Below are 12517 nucleotides of genomic sequence, written 5' to 3'. Positions count from 1 at the left end.
ACACAGTGTCCATATCCATCCATTCTCTGCACATTCATGTAGCTATCTATGAATCTCTTAAATTCCTCCATTGTACTCGTCTCCACTACCAGCCCTGGCAGTGCATTCCAGGAACCCATCTCTCTGTGTGTAGACAAGAGTGTTTGAGGGCAATGGGGATGTGAGGCATGGTTTTACATCCGGTACATAGAAGATTTAAGAACACCACTGTGGATGTATGGAACTCTTCACAAACCTAGTATTTTCCTATGGGAATGATCTTTAACAAAAAAAAAAGTCCCTTTGAGATATTTCAACATTCCTTTTGAAGTTCAAGTTCAAGATCAGTTTATTTTCATTTGACTGTACACATGTATTCTGCCCAACGGAACTATGTTTCTCCGGACCAAAGTGCATCACACAGTTCATGTGCTGTAATTCACACTCATAATACATCAAATAATATTAGTACAAATAAAAAGTTAACATAGATTACACCACAAATTAGAAAGTAAACTGTATAACTCTACTGCTGCTTCATGCATGATGAGACCTTGGTGGTGGCAGGGAGTTCAGTAGTCTCACAGCCTGGGGGAAGAAGCTGTTTCCCATTATAACAGTTCTTGTCCTAATGCCACGGTACCTCCTGCCTGATGGTTGAGGGTCAAAGAGATTGTTGGATGGATGGGAGGAATCACTGACAGTGCTAAAAATTCTCTGCACGCAGCAGTCTGGATAAATATCTCCAATGGGTGGAAGGGAGACCCCAATGATCCTCTCAGCAATCCTTGCAATCCTTTGTAGGGGCTTGTGGTCAGATGCCTTGCAACTCCCGTTTCATACGGTGACGTAACTGGTTAACTTGAGTGGTGTTCCTGTAAAAATTAGTTAGAATTTGGGCATAGTGGGGGTGGGGAAGCCTCACTTGCCTTGATCTCCTCAGGAAGTGGAAATGCTTCTGTTCTTTCTTGACCAAAAAGGTGGTTTTGGTGGTGCAATTGTTCTCACAAGTAAAATGCAAGTATTTCGGTGATGTTATGTATATAACTGAAGTCACACAGAGTAGCAGTAAATACTAATTGGGATGATGCTCCCTACCTCAATGAGAAAACTTTGCAGCTGGAGAATGTCTTGTGAATGTTGCTGTTGGTAAACAGTTTGTTGAGCTGTTGGAAAACAAAGGTAAGATTTATAGGTAAAATAAACCAACCAGTAATTAATTAATTGTATCAATCATTAGTTTGCCAACTGACCTGGAAAGTAATAATACTTGCTGCAGATCTGTGCAGTGGTGAATTGGGATTTAGTAAATTTGCTGTTGAAGCCAAGTTAGTTATAGTGAAGGTCACATTAAAATCAAATGGACTTTGAACTGGTGCCTCAGCTGTTGACAGAAGCAGGAAAAAAATGTTACACATTCTTGTGGTTGAATCATTTGGATCAAGCAGACTGAAAGTAGGTTGAACAGTAATGTAGAAATGACAGACTGTGACCAGCCTTGATTGAAAGGAGCATTCAACATTATTGGCAACAACAGTTTTGTCAATTACCAACATCACTGGGACCAGAGCTGCCCTCATCAGTAAACTTCCACTTTGCTGTTTTATGCTAATCAAAGTAATCCTGGTTCATTGAGCTTGATACTTGGATTATGACTCTAATTTCTATCGGTCACTCCCCTTTACCTACGTCTCTCGCAATTTCTACAGATGTACCATGGAGAGCTTTCTAACTGGGTGCATCACCATCTGGTATGGAGGGGTCATGGCACAGGTCAGGAAAAGTTGCAGAAAGTTGTAAACTCAGCCAGCTCCATCATGGGCACTAGCCTCCCCAGCATCGAGGACACCTTCAAAATATGATGCCTCAAAAAGTCATCATCCATCATTAAAGACCCCCATCACCAGGACCTGCTCTCTTTTCATTGCTACCATTAAGGAGAAAGTACAGGGGCCTGAAGACGATAAGATATAGGAGCAGAAGTAGGCCATTCGGCCCATCGAGTCTGCTCCACCATTCAATCATGGGCTGATCCAATTCTTCCAGTCATCCCCACTCCCCTGCTTTCACCCCATACCTTTTGATGCTCTGGCTAATCAAGAACCTATCTATTTCTGCCTTAAATACACCCAATGACTTGCCCTCCACAGCTGCTCCTGGCAACGAATTCCACAGATTTACCACCCTCTGACTAAAGTAACTTCTCCGCATCTCAGTTCTAAAAGGACGTCCTTCAATCCTGAAGTTGTGCCCTCTTGTCCTAGAATCCCCTACCATGGGAAATAACTGCCATATCTAATCTGTTCAGGCCTTTTACCATTTGGATTGCTTCTATGAGATCCCCCCTCATTCTCCTGAACTGCAGGGAATACAGTCCAAGAGCTGGCAGACTTTCCTCATAGGTAACCCTTTCATTCCTAGAATCATTCTTGTGAATCTTCTCTGAACCCTCTCCAATGTCAGTATATCATTTCTAAAATAAGGAGCCCAAAACTGCACACAATACTCCAAGTGTAGTCTCACAAGTGCCTTATAGAGCCTCAACATCACATCCCTGCTCTTATATTCCATACCTCTAGAAATGAATGCAACATTGCATTCGCCTTCACTACCAACTCAACCTGGAGGTTAACCTTTCGGGTATCTTGCACAAGGACTCCCAAGTCCCCTTGCATATCTGCATTTTGAATTCTCTCCCCATCTAAATAATAGTCTGCCCGTTTATTTCTTCCACCAAAGTGCATGACCATACACTTTCCAACATTGTATTTTATTTGCCACTTCTTTGCCCATTCCCCTAAACTATCTAAGTCTCTCTGCAGGCTCTCTGTTTCTTCAACACTACCCACTCCTCCACCTATCTTTGTATCATTGGCAAATTTAGCCACAACTCCATTATTACTGTAGTCCAAATCATTGACATACATTGTAAAAAGCAGCGGTCCCAACACCGACCCCTATGGAACTCCACTGGTAACTGGCAGCCAGCCAGAATAGGATCCCTTTATTCCCACTCTCTGTTTTCTGCTGACCAGCCAATGCTCCACCCATGCTAGTAACATCCCTGTAATTCCATGGGCTCTTATCTTGCTAAGCAGCCTCATGTGTGGCACCTTGTCAAAGGCCTTCTGAAAATCCAGGTACATCACATTTACTGCATCTCCTTTGTCTACCCTGCTTGTAATTTCTTCAAAGAATTGCAATAGGTTTGTCAGGCGCGATTTTCCTTTCAGGAAACCCTGCTGGCTTTGGCCTATCTTGTCATGTGCCTCCAGGTATTCCGTAATCTCATCCCTAACAGTCGATTCCAACAATTTCCCAACTACTGATGTCAGGCTAACAGGTCTATAGTTTCCTTTCTGCTGCCTCCCACCATTATTAAATAGCGGAGTAACATTTGCAATTTTCCAATCATCTGGTACAATTCTAAAATCTATCGATTGTTGGATGATCATCATTAGTGCCTCGACAATCTCTCCAGCTACTTCCTTCAGAACTTGTGGGTGCATTCCATCAGGTCCAGGAGATTTATCTAACCTCAGACCATTAAGCTTCCAGAGCAGTTTCTCAGTTTTAATTTTCACTGCACAAACTTCACTTCCCTGTCTCTCTTGAATATCCGGTATACTTCAGTCACCTTCCACTGTGAAGACTGATGCAAAATACGCATTTAGTTCCTCTGCCATCTCTGCATCTCTCATTACAATATCTCCAGTGTCATCTTGTATTGGTTCCGATATACTTAAAAAAGCTATTAGTATCTTCTTTGATATTAGTTGCCAGTTTCCTCTCATAATTCATCTTTTCCTTCTGAATGACCTTCTTAGTTTCCTTCTGAAAGTTTTTAAAAGCTCCCCAATCCTCTATCTTTCCACTAGCTCTGACTTCCTTGTATGGCCTCTCTTTTGCGTTTACTATGGCTCTGACTTCACTTGTCAGCCATGGTAGTGTCCTTCTTCCCTTTGAAAATTTCTTCTAATTTGGAACCTATCTGTCTTGCACTTCCCTCATTTTTCGCAGAAACTCCAGCCATTGCTGTTCTGCCGTCCTTCCTGCAAATGTCCTTTTCCAGTCAACTTCGGCCAGTTCCCCTCTTATGCCATTGAAACTTCCTTTACTCCACTGAAATACCGACAGATTGGATTTAACTTTTTCCCTCTCAACTTTCAATGTGAACTCAATCATATTGTGATCACTGTTCCCTAAGAGTTCCTTAACCTTAAGCTCTTTTATCACCTCTAGATCATTGCACAATGCCCAATCCAGCACAGCCGATCGATCCCCTAGTGGGCTCAACAACATGCTGTTCTAAAAAGCTATCCCTTAGACATTCTACAAACTCTCTCTCTTGAGGTCCAGTACTGACCTGGTTTTCCCAACCCACTTTCATGTTGAAATCCCCAATGGTTATCATGACATTGCCTTTCTGACATGCCTTTTCTACCTCCTGCTATAATTTGTAATCCACATCCTGGCTGCTGTTTGGAGGCCTGTATACAACGACCATTGGGGTCCTTTTACCCTTACCATTTCTTAACTCAACCCATAGAGACCCTACACTTTCCAATCCTCTGTCATCTCTTTCCAATGATTTAATATTATTTCTTATACACAGAGGCACACCACCCCCTCTGCCTACTAACCTAGCTTTCTGATACACGGTGTGTATCAAAATACACACTCAGTGTTTTGGGGACAGCTTCTTCTCCTTTGCCATTAGATTTCTAAAAGAACAATGAACCCATGTAGACTACTTTATTAATTTTTCCCTCTTTTTTGTACCACTTGTTTAATTTATATATATTCTTAATGTAATTTATAGTTTTTTTTATCATTATGCTTTGCAATGTACTGCTGCTTCAAAACAACAAACTTCACAGTGATATTAAACCTGATTCTAAAAAAGCGTGGCATGGGTAACTGCTATACTGCATTTTAGTAGACTAGTACCATAGACTGAACTTTGATGCTGTGAAATGGTGTGACTAAGAGTATTGCCAAAACCGTTGTTGACTGGTCACATCTCACTCTGACAAAGTTGTTATATGACATTCAACACTGCATTATACTAAGGAGACTGCTTTCGGCAGCATTTAGTACACCTTCAGTAAATAATATTTACCATTTTTACAAAGTCAAATAAAAATAAATGTTAGTTGAACATAGAAACAATAACAGTACTTACTGGTTGCAAGTATAGATTCATGGTAATCTGAAAAAAAGAGAAAAGCTTAATTTAAAACAAGGCAAGTCATTGCGAGGATTATAATTCTTTTTATGATTGTGATTGTTTTGATGAAAACAACATGATCAGTTTGATCATAATCATTTAACTGAAATGAACAAAACAGAATATTCCTATAAATCATAAGTACCATTCACATAGAGGCTACTGTTGTCCAATGAATACATTACTAAGGAGGAGAGGCCCTTTGTCTGGTCTCTGAACACATGGTACACATTGACTCTGTTAACTTCTTGAGGATTGGAATCACTTCTGAAAGAGCAGTTTGCAAACACTCTGGTGTCCTGTACATTTTCTGAGCTGGAATTAGATGGAGAGAAAATCAATTATAATGATTAAAACAAGTGATTCTACAGATGCTGCAAATCCAGAGCAACACACACAGGACGTTGGAGGAACTCAGCAGGCCAGGCAGCATCCATGGAAGTGAATAAACAGTCAGCATTTTGGGCTGAGACCTTTCATCAGGACTAGGAAGGAAGGGGGAAGATGCCAGAATAAGAAGGTAGGGGGAGGGGAAGGAGAACAAGCTAGAAGGTGATAGGTAAAGCCAGATGGTTGCGGCGGGGGGGGGGGGGGTGTGGATGAAGTAAGAAGGTGGGACGTGGTAAGTGGAAAAGGGCTGGAGAAGGAGGAATCTGACACAAGAGGAGAGTGGACCATGGGGGAAAGGGAAGGAGGTGGGGCTCCAGAGGGGAGTGATAGGCAGGTGAAGAGAAGAGCTATGAGTCAGAGTGGGGAATTGTGCATGTTCTATTGTGATATATCCACATTATTTTTTCCCAATCATTTGTGATTGATAGATGTGCCTTTATCTACAATGGCCTGTCCTGAGCTTCCACTGAAGTCACTCACACAGTGTTGAAACAAATCAACGTTCCTTACCGGAAAGAGAGCAGTTTGCAGTTAGAGAATGTATTTTTAATCTTGCTTTCGCTGAACAATTTATTCATCTGTTAGGGAAGCAATAGGTGGAGTGTTAGATAAAATAAATCACAAGTAATTAATTAATTGTATCAGTTATTCAATTTTCCAACTGACCTGGAAAGTAATAATACTTGCTGCAGACTTGTGTAGTGGTGAATTGGGATTTAGTAAATTTGCCGTAGAAGCCAAGTTAGTTATAGTGAAGGTCACATTATAATCAAAGGAATTTGTGGGCTGGGTCGGTGCCACTGCTGTGAAGAAAAATGCCGAAAAATATTAACTGAGTTTGAGGAATTCACGTTGCTGAATCATTTGTATTCCCTAGAATTATGGGAGCTTAACCACGAACATAGATTCAGGATTGTTTAATGTCATTTTCAGTACACAAGTGTAAAGGAGAATGAAATAATTGTTACTAGAGATCCGATGTAACACAAAAAAACACAATAAGATAAAGAATACAATATAATAAAAATACACAGAACTCTATAAATACATATGATAGCTTATATGCATAGTTTGATTGTATGTCCATCAAGTGATACTAGGGACAGGAGTGTCTGTACATAAGGTGACTCTGACAGGAAATGACTAAGTAGTGGTGGTTGGTGTTGTGAAGGGGTGGGTTAGTGGATGGCGGTGTGGTTCAGCTGATGTGAAGAAAAATGCAGGAAAAAACAACTAGTGAGCTTAAAGAATTCCTATTGCTTAACCACTTGTATGTTTGTTCATTATGCACCATGTTGTATGTCTTGGGTGATCATAGTATCTCCTTGACTGTGATTGTTCTTGGCAATGTTTTCTACTAAAGAGGCTTTTTCATTGTCTACTTTTGGGCAGTGTCTTTGGGAGATGTAATTGGGTGGCATGGGCTTCTTGGGCCAGAAGGGTTTATTATAATTTGTGAACTCTAGAGTTATGGGAGGTTAACCAGGAATGTAGAAAGGACAGCAGAATATCTTACTTTTAATTTTTTTAACTTAGAGGTACAGCATAATAACAGCCCCTACCATAATACACAATTATACCCATGTGTCCAATTAACCTACGAACTTGTATGTTTTTCGAATGTAGGAGACACCAGAGCACCTGGAGGAAAGCCATGTGGTCACAAACTTTTCACTGGTAGCAGTGGGCATTGAACCCAGGTCACAGGTGCTGTAAAGAGGTTGTTCAAGAGGTGCTTAGGTGGGCACATAATGGGAGGGATATGGACTTAGCTGCAGGCATGAGGAATTAGTTTACTCAGGTGTCGTCAGCATGTTCCTGTGTGGTACTGCTCTATGTTCTGTTTCATCTTCTTTCACCAAATACAAATGTACTCACCCGCCGTTGGTGTCAACGTCAATTCATGGTAATCTGAAAAATCATAAAAGCACAATTTATGTGATGGAAAGCAATCATAAAATAATGGACTAAAATTGAATTATTTCATAACTGTTGTGTGTGATCACATTTATGCAATAAAATAGACTACAATATTACTGTGGGTGATAAATACCATTTACGTAGAGGCTGTTCCTGTCCAGTGAATATATTCCCAAGGAGGAGATGTCCCTTGTCTCATCTCTGAACACATGGTACACAGAAACCCTGTTAATTTCCTGGGGGTCAGAATCATTTCCAAAAGTACAGTTTGCCTGCACTCTCGTGTCCTGTATATTTGCAGCGCTGTAGAATAGATGGAGAGAGAATTAAATAAATTATGAATTGCTATTTTGAAATTCTCCACAACATCTTCCCATACGTTCCTTTCAGTTGCAAAGTGCTGGAGATGAAAACTCCAAAACTGTTGTTACTTTGTCCAAATCCTTTCTACAGCTGTTGTTTGAGAGTACCCTGGTATCTTTAATGAGAGTCAAATGGCAATAAACAACTGAATAAACAGTAATCAGATATCAAACTCTCTCCATGATTCCCTTTATTTTGAACTTTGATGTTCCCACCATGGTATCTGATGGCCTGGGGCCTGTTCAACAGGTCCTCTCTGGGAAATGCTAGAATCAACATCTGCTGGAGTAGAACATAATGTCTGTCTGTCAACAGATGATCCTTACAGATAAACTCAAATCTCAAAGACAAGTTCTGATGTATGCTTCCTCATGGTGTTGCATCTAGCATTTGGAACAATTAGAATCACCACGAAGGATGCCATGGAGACTTTTGATATCCAAGATTTTGCTTTGGAATTTTTTTTAGTGAAAGCAAATCCTTATGTGATATTAACCCTGCTAGTGTCAGAGTTATGGGGATATTTTATTTTTTTTTATTTAGAGATACAGTGCAGTAACAAGCCCTTCTGGCCCAAAAGGCCCACACTGCTTAATGAGACCCATATAACCAATTAACCTACTAACCCGTATGTATTTGGAATGTGGGAGCAAACAGGAGCACCCAGAGGAAACCCACGCTGTCACAGGGAGGATGTTACAAATTCCTTATAGGCAGTGGCACGAATTGAACCTAGATCACAGGTGTTGTGAAACGTTGCACTAGATGCCAAGTGAAAGCTTTGCCTTGTCATGTACATTTTGTGAAGTCACGCATAATGCTGAAACATAATTCAGGTTGATTGCCAATGTTTCTTACCTGAATGAGAGAATTCTACAGCTGATGAATGTTCTGTTGATATTGCTTTTGCTAAACAGATTGTTCAGCTGTAGAAAAGAAAGAGTTGAAGTATTACATAAAATAAACCACCAGTAATTAATTAATTCCATCAATCATTAATTTGCCAACTAACCTGGGAAGTAATAATACTTGCTGCAGATTTGTACAGTTGTGAATTGGGATCTAGAAAATTTGCTGATGAGGCCAGGTTATTTGCAATGAAGGTCACGTTAAAATCAAAGGGATTTGTTTGCAAGCTTGGAGATGTGGTTTGTATTGGTGATGAGGCTATTAAGAAAAGTGAGAAAAAAATTGTAGGTAAATTTACATACTTAACTTATTGTTAACTTATTCGTATCACACAGCCGAAAGAAATATTATCCAGGATTCCAGATATTGTAACATTGGAATGTTTGTGTTCCTGTTGGAACTTGTGATGGAAAAGAGCATTCAACATTAACCTACAACAAAGAGTTGCCATTTCCTCTGGTGGCGCGATGCATTCTCTCACCACACTCTGAGTTAAGATGCTGCTCCATGTTCCCCTTAAACCATAAACTCCAGCTCTAGTCTCACACAATCTATTGCAAAAAGCCTGCTTGAATTTACTCTACGTATACCCATCAGCACAACATTGCTGGCTGAATAGCCTGTTGCTGCGATATACAGCTCTGTTTTTTAAGTTACATTTATTGTCACTCAATTAACATCAGAACTTCACCAATAACGAGACCGCATTCAATAATATTTTGCCTGTATTTAATACAAATTATTCATTGCTGTTATTCACTGTAAATAAAGAAAAAAGTCAATGAGACAGAATCAGTACTCACTGGCTGATGGTGTGGGTTCATGGTAATCTGAAAAATTTAAAAGACATCATGTATCAGATGACAAGTCACCATTAAATGAAGAATAAAACTGAAACTGAATTGTTTCATGAAGTATTCTATATTTATCATATTTGTGTAATAAAACAGCAGAGAATAGCATATTCCTGTCAGTGATAAATACCGTTCACATAGAGGCTGTTACTGTCCAGAGAATATGGTGGTAAGGTGGTGATGCCATTTGTCTGGCTTCTGAATGCATGGTAGGCAGTGACACGGTTAACTTCCCGAGGGTCTGAATCATTTCTGAAAGTGCAGTTTGCAAACACTCTGGTGTCCTGTACATTGGCTGGGCTGTGGAAAAGATGGAAAGACTTCGAAGTCACACAGTGACCTGTACTGTTACTGAAGACACACACAATGCTTTTGCAAATACCAGTCAGGATAGTTTACAAGCAATGTTGAAGCAAATAATAATCACGGTGATTTTTAGTTAATTACTTACCTGAACGAGAGGACACTACAGCTGATGAATGTATTGCTGATATTGCTTCTACTAAACATGTTATTGAGCTGTGGAAAAGGAGGAGTTGGAGAGTTAGATACACTAACTGACCAGTAATTAATTAATTGCATCAATCATTAGTTTGCCAACTAACCTGGGAAGCAATAATAATTGCTGCAGATTTGGACAGTCGTGAATTGGGATCTAGAAAATTTGCTGATGAGACCAAGTTAGTTGCAATGAAGGTCACGTTAAAATCAAAAGGATTTATTTGCAGGCTTGGAGATGTGGTTTGTATTGGTGATGCAGCTGCTAAGAAAACAGAGAAACAAAATACTCTGACAAATTCTGCGTAGTTGAACTTTTTGTATCACACAGCCAAAAGACAGATTGGCCAGGATTCTAGATACTGTAACATTGGAATATTTGTGTTCATGTTGTAACTTACGATAGAAAGGAGCATTCAACATTAATCTACAACGAAGGATTGTCAGTTCCTCCGGCAGCTTAATGCAATCTCAACATGCTCTGAGTGAAAGTTGCCCTCATGTTCCCCTTAAACATTTCAGTTTTCACCCTTAAACCATGACTTCCAGTTCTAGTCTCAAAGAATCTATTGCAAAAAGCCTGCTTGGATTTACTCTACGTGCACCCATCAGCACAACACTGTAAGCTGAAGAGCCTGTTGTTGTGATATACAGCCCTGTTTTCTAAGTTACATATTTTGCCACAAAATAAGCATCACTACATCACCAATAAGGAGACTGCATTCAATAACATTTTGCATGAATTTAACACAAATTAATCATTGCTGTTATTCACTGTAAAGAAAGGAAAAGTTAATGAGACAGAATCAGTACTCACTGGTTGATGCTGTGGGTTCATGGTAACCTGAAAAATTTAAAAGGCATCATATATTAGATGAAATGTCACCACTAGATGATGAATAAATATCAATTCTTTCATGAAGGCCTTTATATTTGATCACATGTATGTAATAAAACAGCAGAGAATAGCATATTCCTGTCAGTGATAAATACCGTTCACATAGAGGCTGTTACTGTCCAGAGAATATGGTGGTAAGGTGGTGATGCCATTTGTCTGGTTTCTGAACACATGGTAGACAGTGACGCGGTTAACTTCCCGAGGGTCTGAATCATTTCTGAAAATGCAGTTTGCAAACACTCTGGTGTCCTGCACGTTGGCTGGGCTGTGGAAAAGATGAAATGACTTTGAAGTCACACAGTGACTAGTACTGTTACTGAAGACATCACAATGTTTTTGCAAATACCAGTCCAGAATATTTTCAATCAATTTTGAAAGAAATATTAATCAAGGCAATTATAACTTAGTTACTTACCTGAATGAGAGAACACTGCAGCTGATGAATGTATTGTTGATATTGCTGCTGCTAAACACGTTATTGAGCTGTGAAAAAGGAGTTGGAGAGTTAGATAAACGAATTGAGCAGCAATTAAGTCGGATATGAATTAATCATTAGTCTACTGACCTGGGAAGTAATATTACTTCCTGCAGATTTGAAGAATTGAGAATTGGGATCTTGCAATTCTGGTACCGGGGACAAATTATTTGCAATGAAGGTGACGTTAAAATCAAAAGGACCTCCTTCCAAACTTGAAGAAGTGGTCTGTGTTGGTAATGCGGCTGTTTTGGAAAATGGGAAAATATATGTCAGTGAATTCAAAAATACAGTGTTGTTAATTTATTTGTATCACATAGCTGAATGAAGGATTAGTCAGGATGCCAGACATTATAATATTGGAATATTTCGGATGCTGTTGGACCTTGTGAAGGAAAGGAGTTTTCAACATGAATCAACAAGGAAAGATTTTTGGTGAAGTGGCTGCTGTGAAGCGCCCCTGTGAATAGGGAGTTTGAGAAGTTGCGTTCAGTTGATGACAATATGGGGGAAAGAATTAATGTGATTCCTGCAGTATTAGTGAATGGTCCCACAAACTGGAGTGGCCGACGGATTTTTGCAACATTGCATCAACCTACAGATCTCCTGTTGTCTATGACTTCCTGTGCATTTCCCGAAATTTGTTTACAGTTCTAATTTGCAGTCTTTCAGGGCACCATAATGGATTGTGTAGTTAACTGTGGAGCTGAAACCATGGATGCTGAGGGTGTTGTCAGGGTGAAAATGTCCAAAAGAAAAGTGTATTAATTTCAGTTGAGCGTACATAAGTGCAAAGGAGATGTGTAGGGTAAGAATGTGTTATGCCCAGGACAAACCTTTTATTTTAAAGTGATAGTTGCCTGGAAGGCACTGCCAGGGATGGTAGTGGGGTCAAACATGAGAAGAGATTTTCAAGGAGCTCTCAGATGGGCACATGAATGTGGAGAGAATTGCGGGATGTGGACAATCTGTGGATAGGGATTTAAATCCCTGTTTAATTG

General features: G+C 39.8%; 1 protein-coding gene across 1 annotated transcript in view; it reads right to left on the bottom strand.

The window, feature by feature from the left end:
• LOC134337155 (mucin-16-like) overlaps positions 1–11498 on the bottom strand; it is a 35798-nt gene extending 24300 nt beyond the window's left edge. The window contains exons 1-17 of the mRNA XM_063031998.1: positions 11457–11498; positions 11137–11306; positions 10961–10987; positions 10251–10408; positions 10097–10164; positions 9776–9945; positions 9595–9621; positions 8895–9049; positions 8741–8808; positions 7653–7822; positions 7478–7510; positions 6266–6402; positions 6110–6177; positions 5355–5524; positions 5165–5191; positions 1233–1363; positions 1078–1145 (exon numbers count right to left, since the gene is read on the bottom strand). Of these exons, the coding sequence (XP_062888068.1) occupies positions 1078–1145; positions 1233–1363; positions 5165–5191; positions 5355–5524; positions 6110–6177; positions 6266–6402; positions 7478–7510; positions 7653–7822; positions 8741–8808; positions 8895–9049; positions 9595–9621; positions 9776–9945; positions 10097–10155 (1283 nt within the window). The 5' untranslated portion in view covers positions 10156–10164; positions 10251–10408; positions 10961–10987; positions 11137–11306; positions 11457–11498. The remainder of the gene's footprint in view (positions 1–1077; positions 1146–1232; positions 1364–5164; positions 5192–5354; positions 5525–6109; positions 6178–6265; positions 6403–7477; positions 7511–7652; positions 7823–8740; positions 8809–8894; positions 9050–9594; positions 9622–9775; positions 9946–10096; positions 10165–10250; positions 10409–10960; positions 10988–11136; positions 11307–11456) is intronic.
• Between the last annotated feature and the right edge of the window lie 1019 nt (positions 11499–12517).

This window comes from Mobula hypostoma, chromosome 24, assembly GCF_963921235.1.
Source record: "Mobula hypostoma chromosome 24, sMobHyp1.1, whole genome shotgun sequence".
NCBI lineage: Eukaryota > Metazoa > Chordata > Chondrichthyes > Myliobatiformes > Myliobatidae > Mobula > Mobula hypostoma.
The sequence above is the reverse complement of the archived record's forward strand: the minus strand, read 5'-3'. Positions and strand labels throughout refer to the sequence as shown.